Source organism: Biomphalaria glabrata, chromosome 11 (genome assembly GCF_947242115.1).
Source record: "Biomphalaria glabrata chromosome 11, xgBioGlab47.1, whole genome shotgun sequence".
NCBI classification, from domain to species: Eukaryota; Metazoa; Mollusca; class Gastropoda; family Planorbidae; genus Biomphalaria; species Biomphalaria glabrata.
The window spans coordinates 3004102-3017323 of record NC_074721.1 but is presented as its reverse complement, the minus strand read 5'-3'; the positions used below and the strand labels follow the sequence as shown (position 1 = coordinate 3017323).

General features: G+C 38.5%; 1 protein-coding gene across 1 annotated transcript in view; it reads right to left on the bottom strand.

Moving 5' to 3' along the window:
- LOC106051633 (putative amine oxidase [copper-containing]) overlaps nucleotides 1–13222 on the bottom strand; it is a 30702-nt gene that overhangs the window by 7098 nt on the left and 10382 nt on the right. Inside the window, exons 6-9 of the mRNA XM_056045452.1 lie at nucleotides 11104–11259; nucleotides 6152–6256; nucleotides 2238–2389; nucleotides 103–191 (exon numbers count right to left, since the gene is read on the bottom strand). Of these exons, the coding sequence (XP_055901427.1) occupies nucleotides 103–191; nucleotides 2238–2389; nucleotides 6152–6256; nucleotides 11104–11259 (502 nt within the window). The remainder of the gene's footprint in view (nucleotides 1–102; nucleotides 192–2237; nucleotides 2390–6151; nucleotides 6257–11103; nucleotides 11260–13222) is intronic.

Below are 13222 nucleotides of genomic sequence, written 5' to 3'. Positions count from 1 at the left end.
CAACACTATACGCACATTGTTTGTGTGATTACTTTATTGTTTTTAATGTACGGAACATTGATGAAGATATGACGTGGCCCCTAAATCTAATTATTCACTGACCTGTATTCATAAGACGTGTTTCGATGATGCCGTTCTGATGAAATGTAAAGTCCAGGACGTACTCGTAGTTCCCCCGGGACACGCCAGCTCTAAAAAAAAATCAAGAAATCTTGGTCAAAAGAATGTGTGTCATCTGTAGACATGTAAAAAGTCTCAAAGTCTCACTTATTTATCACCACATTTTATTCCATTAAAATCTCTCCTGGACTTTCCTTCTTCCCTAGCGCTATTAGAGCATGGAATGGGTTGCCTGAGCTAGCCAGGAAAACCAGTGACTTGGCAGAATTTAAGTCATTGGTTAATATGTATGACTAAATGCATGACGCGTAGGACGTAATCATCTTCTTTTTTGAAGTAACGTCTGTATTATATAAGATAAGATAAGATAAGACACACAATAGTATCTGTTCAGCAGTCAAAGCCTCCTATTTGGGCAGTCTTTAGGCATAGGCAAACTAGGCAGCAACCTAGGGCCTATAATAAAAAATGTCGAAATCGGGATCGAATCTCAGACATAGCAGAGATCTGTGTGTACTAGTCTAGCTCTTAGTCCTTACTATCACTCAAGGTTTATCCATGAATGTTGAGATCAACTAGTTTGACTGCCTATGCTAGACGAACCTTGTTTCTTCCTATTGGTGAATTTGTCAAAATGTTATTTCGAGTCTGGTGCAACACAATGCCAACTAAAAGCGTAGAATTCAGATTTGTTTTATGCAATGTTCTTACTCTTCAGCATTGATTGTTTTAACCCCAGAAAAAAAAAATTGCGTTATTGTCCTGTTTCTGTCTGTCTGGCCAAAAGTTTGTACACGTTATTTCTCCAACGAGTAATACTCGGATCAAGCTAAAATTTCGCAGAATTCTTTTACATGACAACACAAGAATCAATCAGTTAATTGACTATTTGTAACAAATTACTTTGGTTTGTATGTCAAACAAGGGAAAGAAATAGTACTTGACCAAAGTGGTGGTATAAGCTGAATTAGTCCCCTTCATACTAGGCTGCCGTCTGAGGGCTTAGTGAACACAAACATGAAATAGAAACAATAGATAACTTACATCTCCCATGTTCATAGACTCTTTGCTAGTAAAGTGGTTAGTGCGTTGGCTTGACAAGCCTGAGACTTCGAATTCAGGTCATCTCACATTTTTTTTTATTTTTATAAATGCTTTTTATTGTTAGTCTAGATTTAATTCAAATTTATTTACATGACTGATCCAAACTAATTGATACAAGTACGCTTTATATAAGCTTTGTGTTTTTTGTTTTTTTTTTTCAGTTTTTTTTTTTTTTTTCAGTTTTTTTTAAATATTTTATTTTGACACCAAATCCATACGGGTTTTTAATTCGTAATAAGTATTAGAGTAATTTATATCTTTAAACTCATGTATTATTACAACAGTAGTTCTAGTTGTATAAATATATGTAAGTGCTATTACGTTGGGGATTTATGAATTCAGTGGTGGTGTAAGAATATATAAATTAAAGTAGTGCTGTATTGTGAATTATTGAATTAATGTTTTGAAGGAGCTCATTAATTTAAAGATAAAATAAGTCTAGAAGTTTCTCTAGTATATTTTAATTGTTTCATATTTTCCCGGCAAGCGATTCTTTTTGTGCCATTTCATATACACGAAGGAAAAATAAGCATTGTATTGTAAAATCAGTCATAAATATAAAATCATCAACAAATAAGCACAACAACAGCAATCGTCACACCCACCACTGATACGCAACGGTGGTTCTCTTTTACTTCCTACTATTGGATTAATCATCTCTCATAAATATTGGATTAATCATCCTTCCCAATATTGGATTAATCATCCCTACTAAATATTGGATTAATTATCTCTCCTAAACATTGGATTAAGTATCTCTCCTAAACATTGGATCAATCATCTCTTCTAAATATTTGATTAATCATCTATCCTAAATATTGGATTATCCATCCCTACTAAATATTGGATTAATCATCCCTACTAAATGTTGGATTAATCATCTCTCCTAAATATTGGTTTAATCATCTCTCCTAAATATTGGATTAATCATCTCTCCTAACGCCCGGCTTCCCGCCCAGACGAGGCTGAGAAGTGTGATACAACGTGTCAAGGTTAAGGCTAACAACACAAACCTTAATGTCAAGACAGAATCCAACAATCCACCGTAGAATCCACCTTCATCTTTGTTGTAGGATAAATGTCTTCTCAGCGGGTGTCCGTTGTTGACTTCAAACAGACACAAAGCAGACTTTCTAGTCTCCGTCTGGTCGTAGCGAAGGACTGTCTGGAACAAAGGAGAAGCAGACATATACATCCTAAGGCTCAGATCACTGTCTTAATTTAAGCCTTCAGCGTTTCAATGAACTTTAACACGGCTCTGTGAATATGAATGAGTACATGAATATGTAGGAGGCGGTGCTGCAGCCTGCAAGTCATGAAAAAAGTAACTTAAAAAAAAGTTTTCTTTAAAAAGACAATTCCTTCTTTATGAAGCTGATGATTTTTGTAATAATAAAAACATTGCTCGTAATATCCTATAAATGATTGATGACAAAGGAACATTTTTTACCCCCCTTCGATTCTCCCACCCCACCCCAGAAAAAAACAAAAAATCCTAGATATTTACTTTTCTAAACGTGACAGCCGGACAGACGAACAGACTAACTACATAAAACTAATACCTTTTTTTTTTCCCGGGTTGGAAAAAAAAGTGTGTGATCCTGTGAAATCTAATTAACGTCATAAAACGAGTTGCGAACATTCTAAATCAGAGTTTGCAGACACCGGGACAGGGAACCATAGAACTTCTGACACATGGGTCACTTGCTTCATGTCTGCAGAACCATTGTCGAGTCGAAGTGAAGTGATTCTCTGCAAGTTCATTATGTACTGTAAGGCTGTGAAGGCAGGAGTGTTGATGTTCAATACGTCACTGGCCGAATACAGCCCGCGAGTCGTACGTCGACATCACTGTTCCGAATAATAACACACTTCCTCTAAAGTGTATCCCCATGAATATTAATCAGAAGTACGTTAAAACAACAGACATTTTGAAGTGGCATGTTTAATTAAAAGACATAAAAATATGTGTCATACGTTCATAAAGATTTGTAATACAATTGTTGAAGGTCTATAAGCTATCACCTTTGTCACATTTTGTGTACTTCTATGAGCTATCAACTTTGTCACATTTTGTGTACTTCTATGAGCTATCACCTTTGTCACATTTTGTGTACTTCTATGAGCTATCAACTTTGTCACATTTTGTGTACTTCTATGAGCTATCACCTTTGTCACATTTTGTGTACTTCTATGAGCTATCAACTTTGTCACATTTTGTTTACTTCCATGAGCTATCACCTTTGTCACATTTTGTGTACTTCTATAAGCTATCATCTTTGTCACATTTTGTGTACTTCTATGAGCTATCAACTTTGTCACATTTTGTGTACTTCTATGAGCTATCAACTTTGTCACATTTTGTGTACTTCTATAAGCTATCACCTTTGTCACATTTTGTATACTTCTATGAGCTATCAACTTTGTCACATTTTGTGTACTTCTATAAGCTATCACCTTTGTCACATTTTGTATACTTCTACGAGCTATCAACTTTGTCACATTTTGTATACTTCTATGAGCTATCCACTTTGTCACATTTTGTGTACTTCTATGAGCTATCCACTTTGTCACATTTTGTGTACTTCTATGAGCTATCCACTTTGTCACATTTTGTGTACTTCTATGAGCTATCAACTTTTTCACATTTTGTGTACTTCTATGAGCTATCAACTTTGTCACATTTTGTGTACTTCTATGAGCTATCACCTTTGTCACATTTTGTGTACTTCTATGAGCTATCAACTTTGTCACATTTTGTGTACTTCTATGAGCTATCCACTTTGTCACATTTTGTGTACTTCTATGAGCTATCCACTTTGTCCCATTTTGTGTACTTCTATGAGCTATCCACTTTGTCACATTTTGTGTACTTCTATGAGCTATCACCTTTGTCACATTTTGTGTACTTCTATGAGCTATCACCTTTGTCACATTTTGTGTACTTCTATGAGCTATCACCTTTGTCACATTTTGTGTACTTCTATGAGCTATCAACTTTGTCACATTTTGTGTACTTCTATGAGCTTTTAACTTTGTCACATTTTGTGTACTTCTATGAGCTATCACCTTTGTCACATTTTGTGTACTTCTATGAGCTATCAACTTTGTCACATTTTGTGTACTTCTATGAGCTATCAACTTTGTCACATTTTGTGTACTTCTATGAGCTATCCACTTTGTCACATTTTGTGTACTTCTATGAGCTATCAACTTTGTCACATTTTGTGTACTTCTGTGAGCTATCAACTTTGTCCCATTTTGTGTACTTCTATGAGCTATCAACTTGTCTCATTTTGTGTACTTCTATGAGCTATCAACTTGTCCCATTTTGTGTACTTCTATGAGCTATCAACTTTGTCACATTTTGTGTACTTTGTCGATTCGTCTGTCACGTTTAGGTGTAAAAAAACAACTAAATGAGCTATTGACTCAAAGGAAAGCCTTAATACATTAGCCCCAACAAAAAAATAAAGATTTAGATTTAGACCTACAAATTAAAAATTAAATATTCGGTCTGCATCGAAATGTTAATTGTAATTGATAAATGATGATAAAAATGAAAAGTAGATTTCCATTGAAAGTTACACCTAAAATGAAACAAAGAAGATCTATCGAAACCTTAGCATCAGAAAAAAAAACTTCTAAGATAGATTTAGTAGGCTATTTGTGAAGAAACAAGTCCTTGTAAGTATAAACTGCCTTTTATTGTGAAGCATTCAAACATAACATATATACAAGGCGAACATTATCTACAGATAACCAACTCCACTAGATGACTTCCTTCTGCATATTTTAACACACTCGTCACTTCCCGCAAGTCCGATACCCAACACTTGACCGTGTGTCACGGTTGACCACACATAGTAACCGTGTCACAACTGGCGACCACGACGAGATACGACGAGGCACAAGTAAGTGGAAATGTCAATGTACAAAATATTTAGAGAAGCGGACAAGGAAAATGGCCTTCAATGCGAAGAACTTGAAAGAAAGAGAAGAAAGGAGATTTAATAGGGAAGAAGCCAAAAAGAAAGAAGAAGATAGTAGAAAGAAGTTGGTTATCTGTAGATGATGTTAGCATTGTAAATATGTTATGTTTGAATGTTTCACAATAAAAGGCAGTTTATACTTAAAAGGACTTGTTTCTTTACAACTGGCTCTCAAGAATGATCTGTAGTCATCAACCAAGCCTCATAACGTCATAGTCAGTGATCCAAAGGATGATAACTTAAAGCAGCAACTCATGACTTGTAACATCATCTTTCGTTTAGTCTCTACGTGGTTTATTTGCACCCTTCACCTAATAATTTAGAAATTGGACTAATAGGTTTGGGTTGTTGTAGAGACGCACTATAGGGGACTGCTAGTGAACGCACAATTACGACGACATCAATCCGAAGCGAGACTGTAGATTAGATAGAGATTAACAGACAGTTAAGGCTAGTCTTTCATAGAGTTTATTAAACTGAGACTAGACTGTTCCCATTCTGAATTAGTTCTATGTTTGTAAAATGTTTTGTAAAATATTTTACATGTTTCGGATGTTCCTTCAGAGTTAAAGATAGTTTACTTCCTAGTCCAAACCTCCAGCAGAACGACCGGGGATGGGAGTGGCAGGGTTTGAACCCTCGACCGTCGATAAATCCGAACGATAGTCCAGCGCGTAAACCCCAAGACCAGGCAGCCATCCTATATTCTTACATACACCTGTTGATTGACTTAGGAGTGTCTTGATCTGAACGCCTGTGACCACGAACTCAATAGTAATACTACGCGTACATCCAAACGCAACCTATCTTCTGATCAGTACAAATTATACAGACCCAGATTAGGCATCTTCTCTACTGTTTGCGTAGTCATGTGAAACACTGCACTCATCCTTAATCTTCGGAATCGCATTGCCATTATAAGTTGGTCTACTAACCTGATCGATAAGTGTAGAGTACTCAGGGCAATCACCTCCTACAACCAATGATTTTGACTGAACACCACCATGTGACAGATCGTCATCTGTGTCTGTGACCGAGTCCTGTTTAGGAGATAAGCAAAAATTTAAAACTAGGAGCAACAACTCTAGACCCTGCCTGGACAAACCCTCCCAGTCCTTGCCTTACGAATAAATGTGTCTATAGCAAATATTTTGTTTTAGAATTTTAATACGTAGATAATACTAAATCTCTTATATTTGTTAGTCTCCTTCTATCGAGGTAACGACTATAGTTCGTCACATCAAAATGAGATGAAATTGGGGAACATCATCCATGGTGGAAATGTTGTCGCCCACACAGTAGTTCCCCCTTCTCTCCACGCTGTTTGTGTTGTCCAAAAAAACTTCAGAAGCGTAGACAGTTTGGGATCAGCGGCGTTGCAGCCTCTGCCAGAGGGCGTAGCACTCTGTGTGCTGTAAACTTCTTAAGGGTTACCTGCTCCTGATTTTGTTCTGAAGGTTGACTCCCGAAACCATTCCCGTGTTTGGGAATAGCCGCAAGACAACAGGGGTGTGGATTCAGAGTTTACCCTCTCCTAGAAACTCACCTAAATCACCAATACAGTGATTTTTTTTTACTTTATGAGATTTGGTGGCCAAAAAAGGAAATAGTAAACATTGATTAAAAAAAAAAATAAGCGCATAAAAAAATTTGTCGAGAAACTAAGAACAAGTTACGACTTTAATAAACAGGGCGTTCCCTTTGACCTACTTTCGTAGTAGTAGTAGTTTCCTTTTACAACCATTGTTTAGTGACAACAGTGCAGCGCGTCATTCCTTTGAAAGCGCTCCCCCTCCCCCTTTTCCCATCAACATCTGATCCTAACAATGCATTGTGGTAGAAAGTCTATGAAAACCCTACATGCTGGCACAGCATGGGACAAGATAAAGATACACTTTAACAACAGCTGACAGCGTCCGAATACGTTGTTTTTTTTACAAATAGAGAAATGGTTTACCCACTCCTACAAAATAACGAATCGATAATACAACTGGTGGTTTGGCGAATGGTTGATTCATTGTTCACGTACCATTATTATTGCCAAATACAACTTTTTGAACATAATAGATGTACAATTGCAACAGACTTCTATTCTCTGTGAAGTAGCTGTCTACTCCCAAGCATTCTACCATTGAGACTGTGTATTTGCTTGCATGTATTTCTGTCTGACTAGCAGAGCACATGGCTGGCTACCCACCTAGGAGAAGGAAAACTCTGAATTCAAACCTCTGTTGCCTTGCACCTATACCCAATCATGGGAAAGGCTTCGGGAGTCAACCGTGAGGAAAAATCAGGAGCTGACGACCCTAAGGCAGTTTGCAGCACCCAGTGCTACACTCTAGCAGAACCTGCGACGCCGCTGACCCCAAACAGTATCGGCACTGCCGTTCCTTTCGATACATCAGCTGCGTGGAGAGGGGGGAACTGATGTGTGGGCGACATCGTCCCGACCACAGCTAATGCCCAGGCATTCATCTCACCGAGATGATCCATAGTCGCTTCGCTACTGAAGGAGGCAATAGAGCAGAGCCCATAAAAACTAGTAACTAAAGTGATGTAAACAATGGATGAATGCAATAAAAGCGATTGTCTTAGTGAAAAGTGACATTTAGTGGTGCTATTAGTCAAAGACCATCATCTCTATTCCACCATTGTATCGGAGAGGGAGAGGGGATACAATTAACTAAAGTGCTGATTTGGGTAGAGTATCCAAGAGCATCTTGACAACCTAATAAGGTGGGGGGGGGGGGACCGGGTTCAAATCTCGATGTACTTAATGAATAATTTACAAAATGTAAGCGTGTCATTTAGACTGTAAGAGAATAAAAACACAAGTGGAATAAATGCTTGAGCCTTGATTAGAAACTTAGGACTTAAACAAATTTGTTAATGAAACTTGTTAAAAAAACAGGAATATTTATTACAAATAACTTCGGTTACTAAACATTGTAAAAGAAGTATAGTCGTAATGCCTTGGGGAGTAAGAGCCACTAAGGGGCATTACTCTGTTTTGATGGCCAGCAAAGAAATTGAAACTATTTCAAGCTCAACATTTTCAGTTGGAAGAAATTTATCACTCAACCGATGCTGGATTTACCTATAGTTTAGGGCCCACACTTACTGGGGGCCCCTCAAAAATAGCTCCATGGATATTTTCAATCATTAGGAAGAAAGAACAAAGGAACATTTGCCTTTTATTGATTGCCCCCATTTCTCGAATAGCTTAGGGCCTTATTTAGTCTAAATCCGGCCCTGCACTCATCCACTAGTCCCAATTTATTAAGATATTTCTACAATTGTGCAAATTACAGTCTGTTCTCTGTATATCATCGTCATCCTCTTTTCTTTAAGTTCCTCATGGAATACAAGGCCTCAGTAAAAACACGCCAATCTCAACAGTTTCTCGCTACTTTTTTTATGGCTTCCCAGCTCTTTCCGGTCCTCTCGGCTTCCTCTAGTATACAGCGTCGCCATGTTCTTTTTGGTGTTCTCCTACGTCTTGTTCCCTGGGGGTTCCATTCTAGTCTAGCTCTGTTGTTGGTATCTTTTCTAAGGGTGTGACCAATCCATCTCCACTTCCTCTGTAAGATCTGCATCTCTAAATTTTTCTGTCCACTCATCTCCCACAGTTTGGTGTTTTCTACTTTGTTGTACCAGTGTATTTTTAGGATATTTCTCCCCCGGGTAGGCTATTCTGCCTCAACGTGGCACTCGGGTGGAAACGATCATTTTAGAAAGTGATTAGGCTAAATGAATAGCAAAACAAAACTCCTGTGGGAGTGTCCATTGGAATGCGAGATCTTTCTCATTGCACGATGCGGAGTTGAAAGAGAGATTCCACGTCCCTGTCGATAATCCATGCGCCGTTCCTCAAGGGACCATTACACTAATGGCGAGTCCTGCACGGTTAGCTTGGTACAACTTAGGAAAATGGAGGAGGTTCCCGGTGTACTCGACCTTCGGCCATGCATTCTAGCCCATGCGCCCAGAGTGCCAGATACATTGGAAATAACAATGCTTTACATAGGCATTGACTTGGACCTCTTTGTTTGAGATGTGAGGAGATTTCCAGGTTGGTTTTAGCTGTGTAAATGTCTACGGGTTAGATTTAAACGAAGTTTAATGTCTTTATCTGTACTACCTGATTCACTGACTACACTCCCAAGGTTTAGAAAATATAAAATTATATACTTCGTCTATGGTCTGAAAATCCAGTTCTATGTCTCCAATTTGTTTATTGTTTACTTTAAGTACTTTTGTTTTTGGTGGTTTATTTTGAGGCCTAATCTTTTTCCTACTTAAAGCTGTGACCTTTTCTTGCATATCCTGTAATCTGTGTGATAATAGGGCTATGTCATCAGCGAATTCCAGATCTTCCACCTTTTGTGTAAGAGTCCATTGGATTCCTTTCCCTGAATTAGAGTAGGCTTTTTTTTTTGTGACCCAATCCAATACTAGAAGGTACAGGAGTGGTGAAAGAAGACATCCCTGTTTGACTCCTGTTGTGACTAAATTTATCTGACACCTTGCCACAGTGGACTACTTGGCAGGTGAAACCATCATAAAGGTTCTCTGTATATAATCTCTTTATAATCTTTTATGATTATTATTTCTAGTATTATTACTAGTAAAAGTAAGTTCTCCTTTCAGACCGTGCGATCTATAGGGCAGATGATGTACAGGTCTGTTTCTGTGGCCCAAGGTTTGCGAGGGCGTAATGTAACTAGCATAACTACTAACCAGCTCTTTCCTTTCCCCAACTAATGGAATTTATGAAAATGATTGACTGTATTCTTTTTCGTTCTTGTGTTTACATGTGCTTGTAACTCGTCCGTAAGAATGTCTTCACGGAAAGCTAGAGATGTGTGCTGTGTAGTCATTCAGTGTATTAAAGCCTCAAACTATATCGACCTTGTTTTTCGACTATATTGTTTTATTATGTTCAGGTACCCATTAGGGCTGGGTGGACTCAAAGGCTCCCTAAGGAGCCCGAAATTAAAAATCCAAGTCTTCAGCAGGATTCGAACCCGGGACCCAACGGTTCGGAAGCCAAAAGCTTTACCACTGCGCCACCTCGCCTCGAGTAGTAGTGGTACTAGTCATTTTGTTGTTGTTGTTGGTGTCGTTTTTTACCTGTGACTAAAAAAAAAAATTTTGTGTAATAAATATATAACAAAAGTAAAGTTCTCCTTTCAAAGTCATCGTTTTTTTTTTGGTCAATGGTTAACGAGCAGGGTGTCATGCCCAGTGGGCCAGTACCCAAAAGGGCCGGTAGGTCTCATGAATACCACTATAGAATGCATTAAATTGTTAAAGGTTTTTATAATATTCTCTTGTAAAAAGGCTCTCTGGGCGTCGTGTTTTTTTTTAAATCTTATACAGAATCTACCGTGTATCGCTAATCTCATGTAACAAGCATTCCGAAATAATGTTATAGTCTACATCCGTAGACAGTGCTACTATGGCCCGCACTTTTAGCCATTAAAAAGCAACATAAGGCCTTGTATATTTCTTTAAAAGATACAGAATTTATTGTATGTATGCGTTCATTTATTAATACATTATCAAACTTAACAGAATGATTTTGCGTAAATGTAGACATAGAAATGGATGTCAATCATATGATATACGATTCGGCCGGATTGTATAGAAATGCCTGGGCCGATTGTAACATCCAGTCCGACCCTGCCCAGGGCCGCAGGTTCAGAAACCAAGCGCTTAACCTGTCACCCACCGAGCCCCTTATTGTGTTATATAGATATTAAACATTAACATAGTAACAAAAAATAAACACACACACTCCCATACACATACACAGACACCCCCTCCAACACACACACACACATTAAAGAAAGTACAATGCTTTCATATCAATGAGTAAACTTACAGATGGTAGGTCTGCCCCCTGGACAGAATGCTGAATGGCTATTTGAGACAGACTTATCTCATAGGCTATTCTGTCTCCTTTGAACTTGACGTTGTATAAGGCTGGGCCGGTCATTGGCGACACCCTAAAGCTGAAGGACCAGTCCAGGTACTGCACCTAAAGGGAAGAATTCATCAGTTACATTCAAGCGTGGTCGAGAGGCTAAGTGCGCTTGAACTTGGCTTGTCTCAGCTACCTACCTAGAAGGGGGCTCGAGGTTCGACACCCGACTCGGGCAGAGTTGTGTTTACTGAGCGCCTAAAGGCAGCACGGAAAACCAACTCCTAGATAACCCCCTCCTCCCCCCCCCCCCCCCCCCACTGGTCCACAAATGAGATTGGACCAAAGCGCTCTGAGCATGCTATAAGCATGAAAGTATGCTATATAAAAGCTATAATAATAATAATTCAAATTTTTTTTTTTAAAAAGTGTCTGGTTCGCTACAATTAAAAAAAGTAAAGTTCCCTTTTTAGAACACACGGTTTATATAGCAGATGATGTTAAGGTCATCTGTTTCTTTGTCCAGCGGATAACGATTAAGTTGTCATGTGTCCAGCAGAACCACCAACCGCCTTTACTTTCCCCAACTTAAGTCAGGTACCCATTGGAGTTGGGTGAACTCAGGGGCGCCCTTAAAAAATCTCGAAATTCAAAATCCCAGTCTTCACCGAGATTCGAACCAAAGTCCGCAGGTTCGGAAGCAAAGCGCTTAACCACTGGAAAGTAGAAAATTGTCTTCAAGCCTAGCCCTCTACCTCATTTCCTTTTTTCCCACTCCACGAAAGAGTAGCCAATATTGAATAAAAACAAAACAATACTTGTTATTTTGAGATATTAAGCTTGCATCTTACATATGTTACAGGTAAGTTTAAACATTTGGACCATGGTGCGAAGGGGTTCAATGAACCCGGGCCCACGTCCATTAGGGGCCCACAGCCTGTGGAGTAGCAAAACGCGCAAAGGGGGTTCATTGCACTAAGGCCCATGGCTCTTGACTAGTTGGAGCCCACTTGATAACTTACGGATGACACTTAAGTCTTGATGTTCACGAATTAAAATTTCGACACAGCTGCTAATTATTCAATTTCCTGAAAGCTTAATCTATTTCTTTTTCTTTTCTGTATTTAAAATGTGTTAAATAACTCTTTTATGGTTGCGAGAGATTCTCTGTTGTCATATTTAAACTGAGTCTGAAATGAGAACTACCTTTCTACAGCATTATACGAGTAACAAATTGTCTCAACAGTTTCGATTACAAGACTTTTGTATCCAAGACAATGAAGTAAGTAAAAAAGTAAATTTCTCCTTTCAGACCTTGTGGTCTATAGGGCAGATGATGTAAAGTTCCCTTTACAGACCTTGTGGTCTATAGGGCAGATGATGTAAAGTTCACCTTACAGACCTTGTGGTCTATAGGGCAGATGATGTAAAGTTCACCTGATTTTGTGGCCTGCGGTTTACGAGGGTGTCATGTGGCCAGCACAACGACCAACCGCCTTAACTTTTTCCCAACTAACGCCAGGTACCCATTAGAGCTGGGTGGGCTCAGAGGCGCCCGAAGATTCTGAAATTAAAAATCCCAGTTTTCACCAGGATTTGAACCCCGGACCCCAGTTCGGTAGCCAAGCGCTTTACCGCTCAGCCGCTACGCCTTCAGATAATGAAGCAGATACTTTGAAATTGTGTAAAACAATCATTTAGGACGAAAGCATCCTCTGAAATCTTTATCACATTGTTTTGCTGTCTTTGTATTGTAAACAATATTCATGTAATCATTAGAACATAACAATAAGGAGATGAAATATAACAAAGAAAATAATAACATTAAATATTTAGCAAAGAAACAAAACGCCATAGTATTTATCGTATGTATCGTTAAAGTGAATATTTCGACACAGCTGCTGATTATTCAAAGATCTAGAGAGATGTCCAAATTAATCAAGGAATAGTGCCATTGTCTGATCCATGTTTTCACAACAATTAAAGTTAATATTGTTCAGAAATTGTTCAGACTTGATGATCATTAGCTTGTCTTATTGTCCTCTGTTGTGGACACATGTCCGTACACATGTATCACACA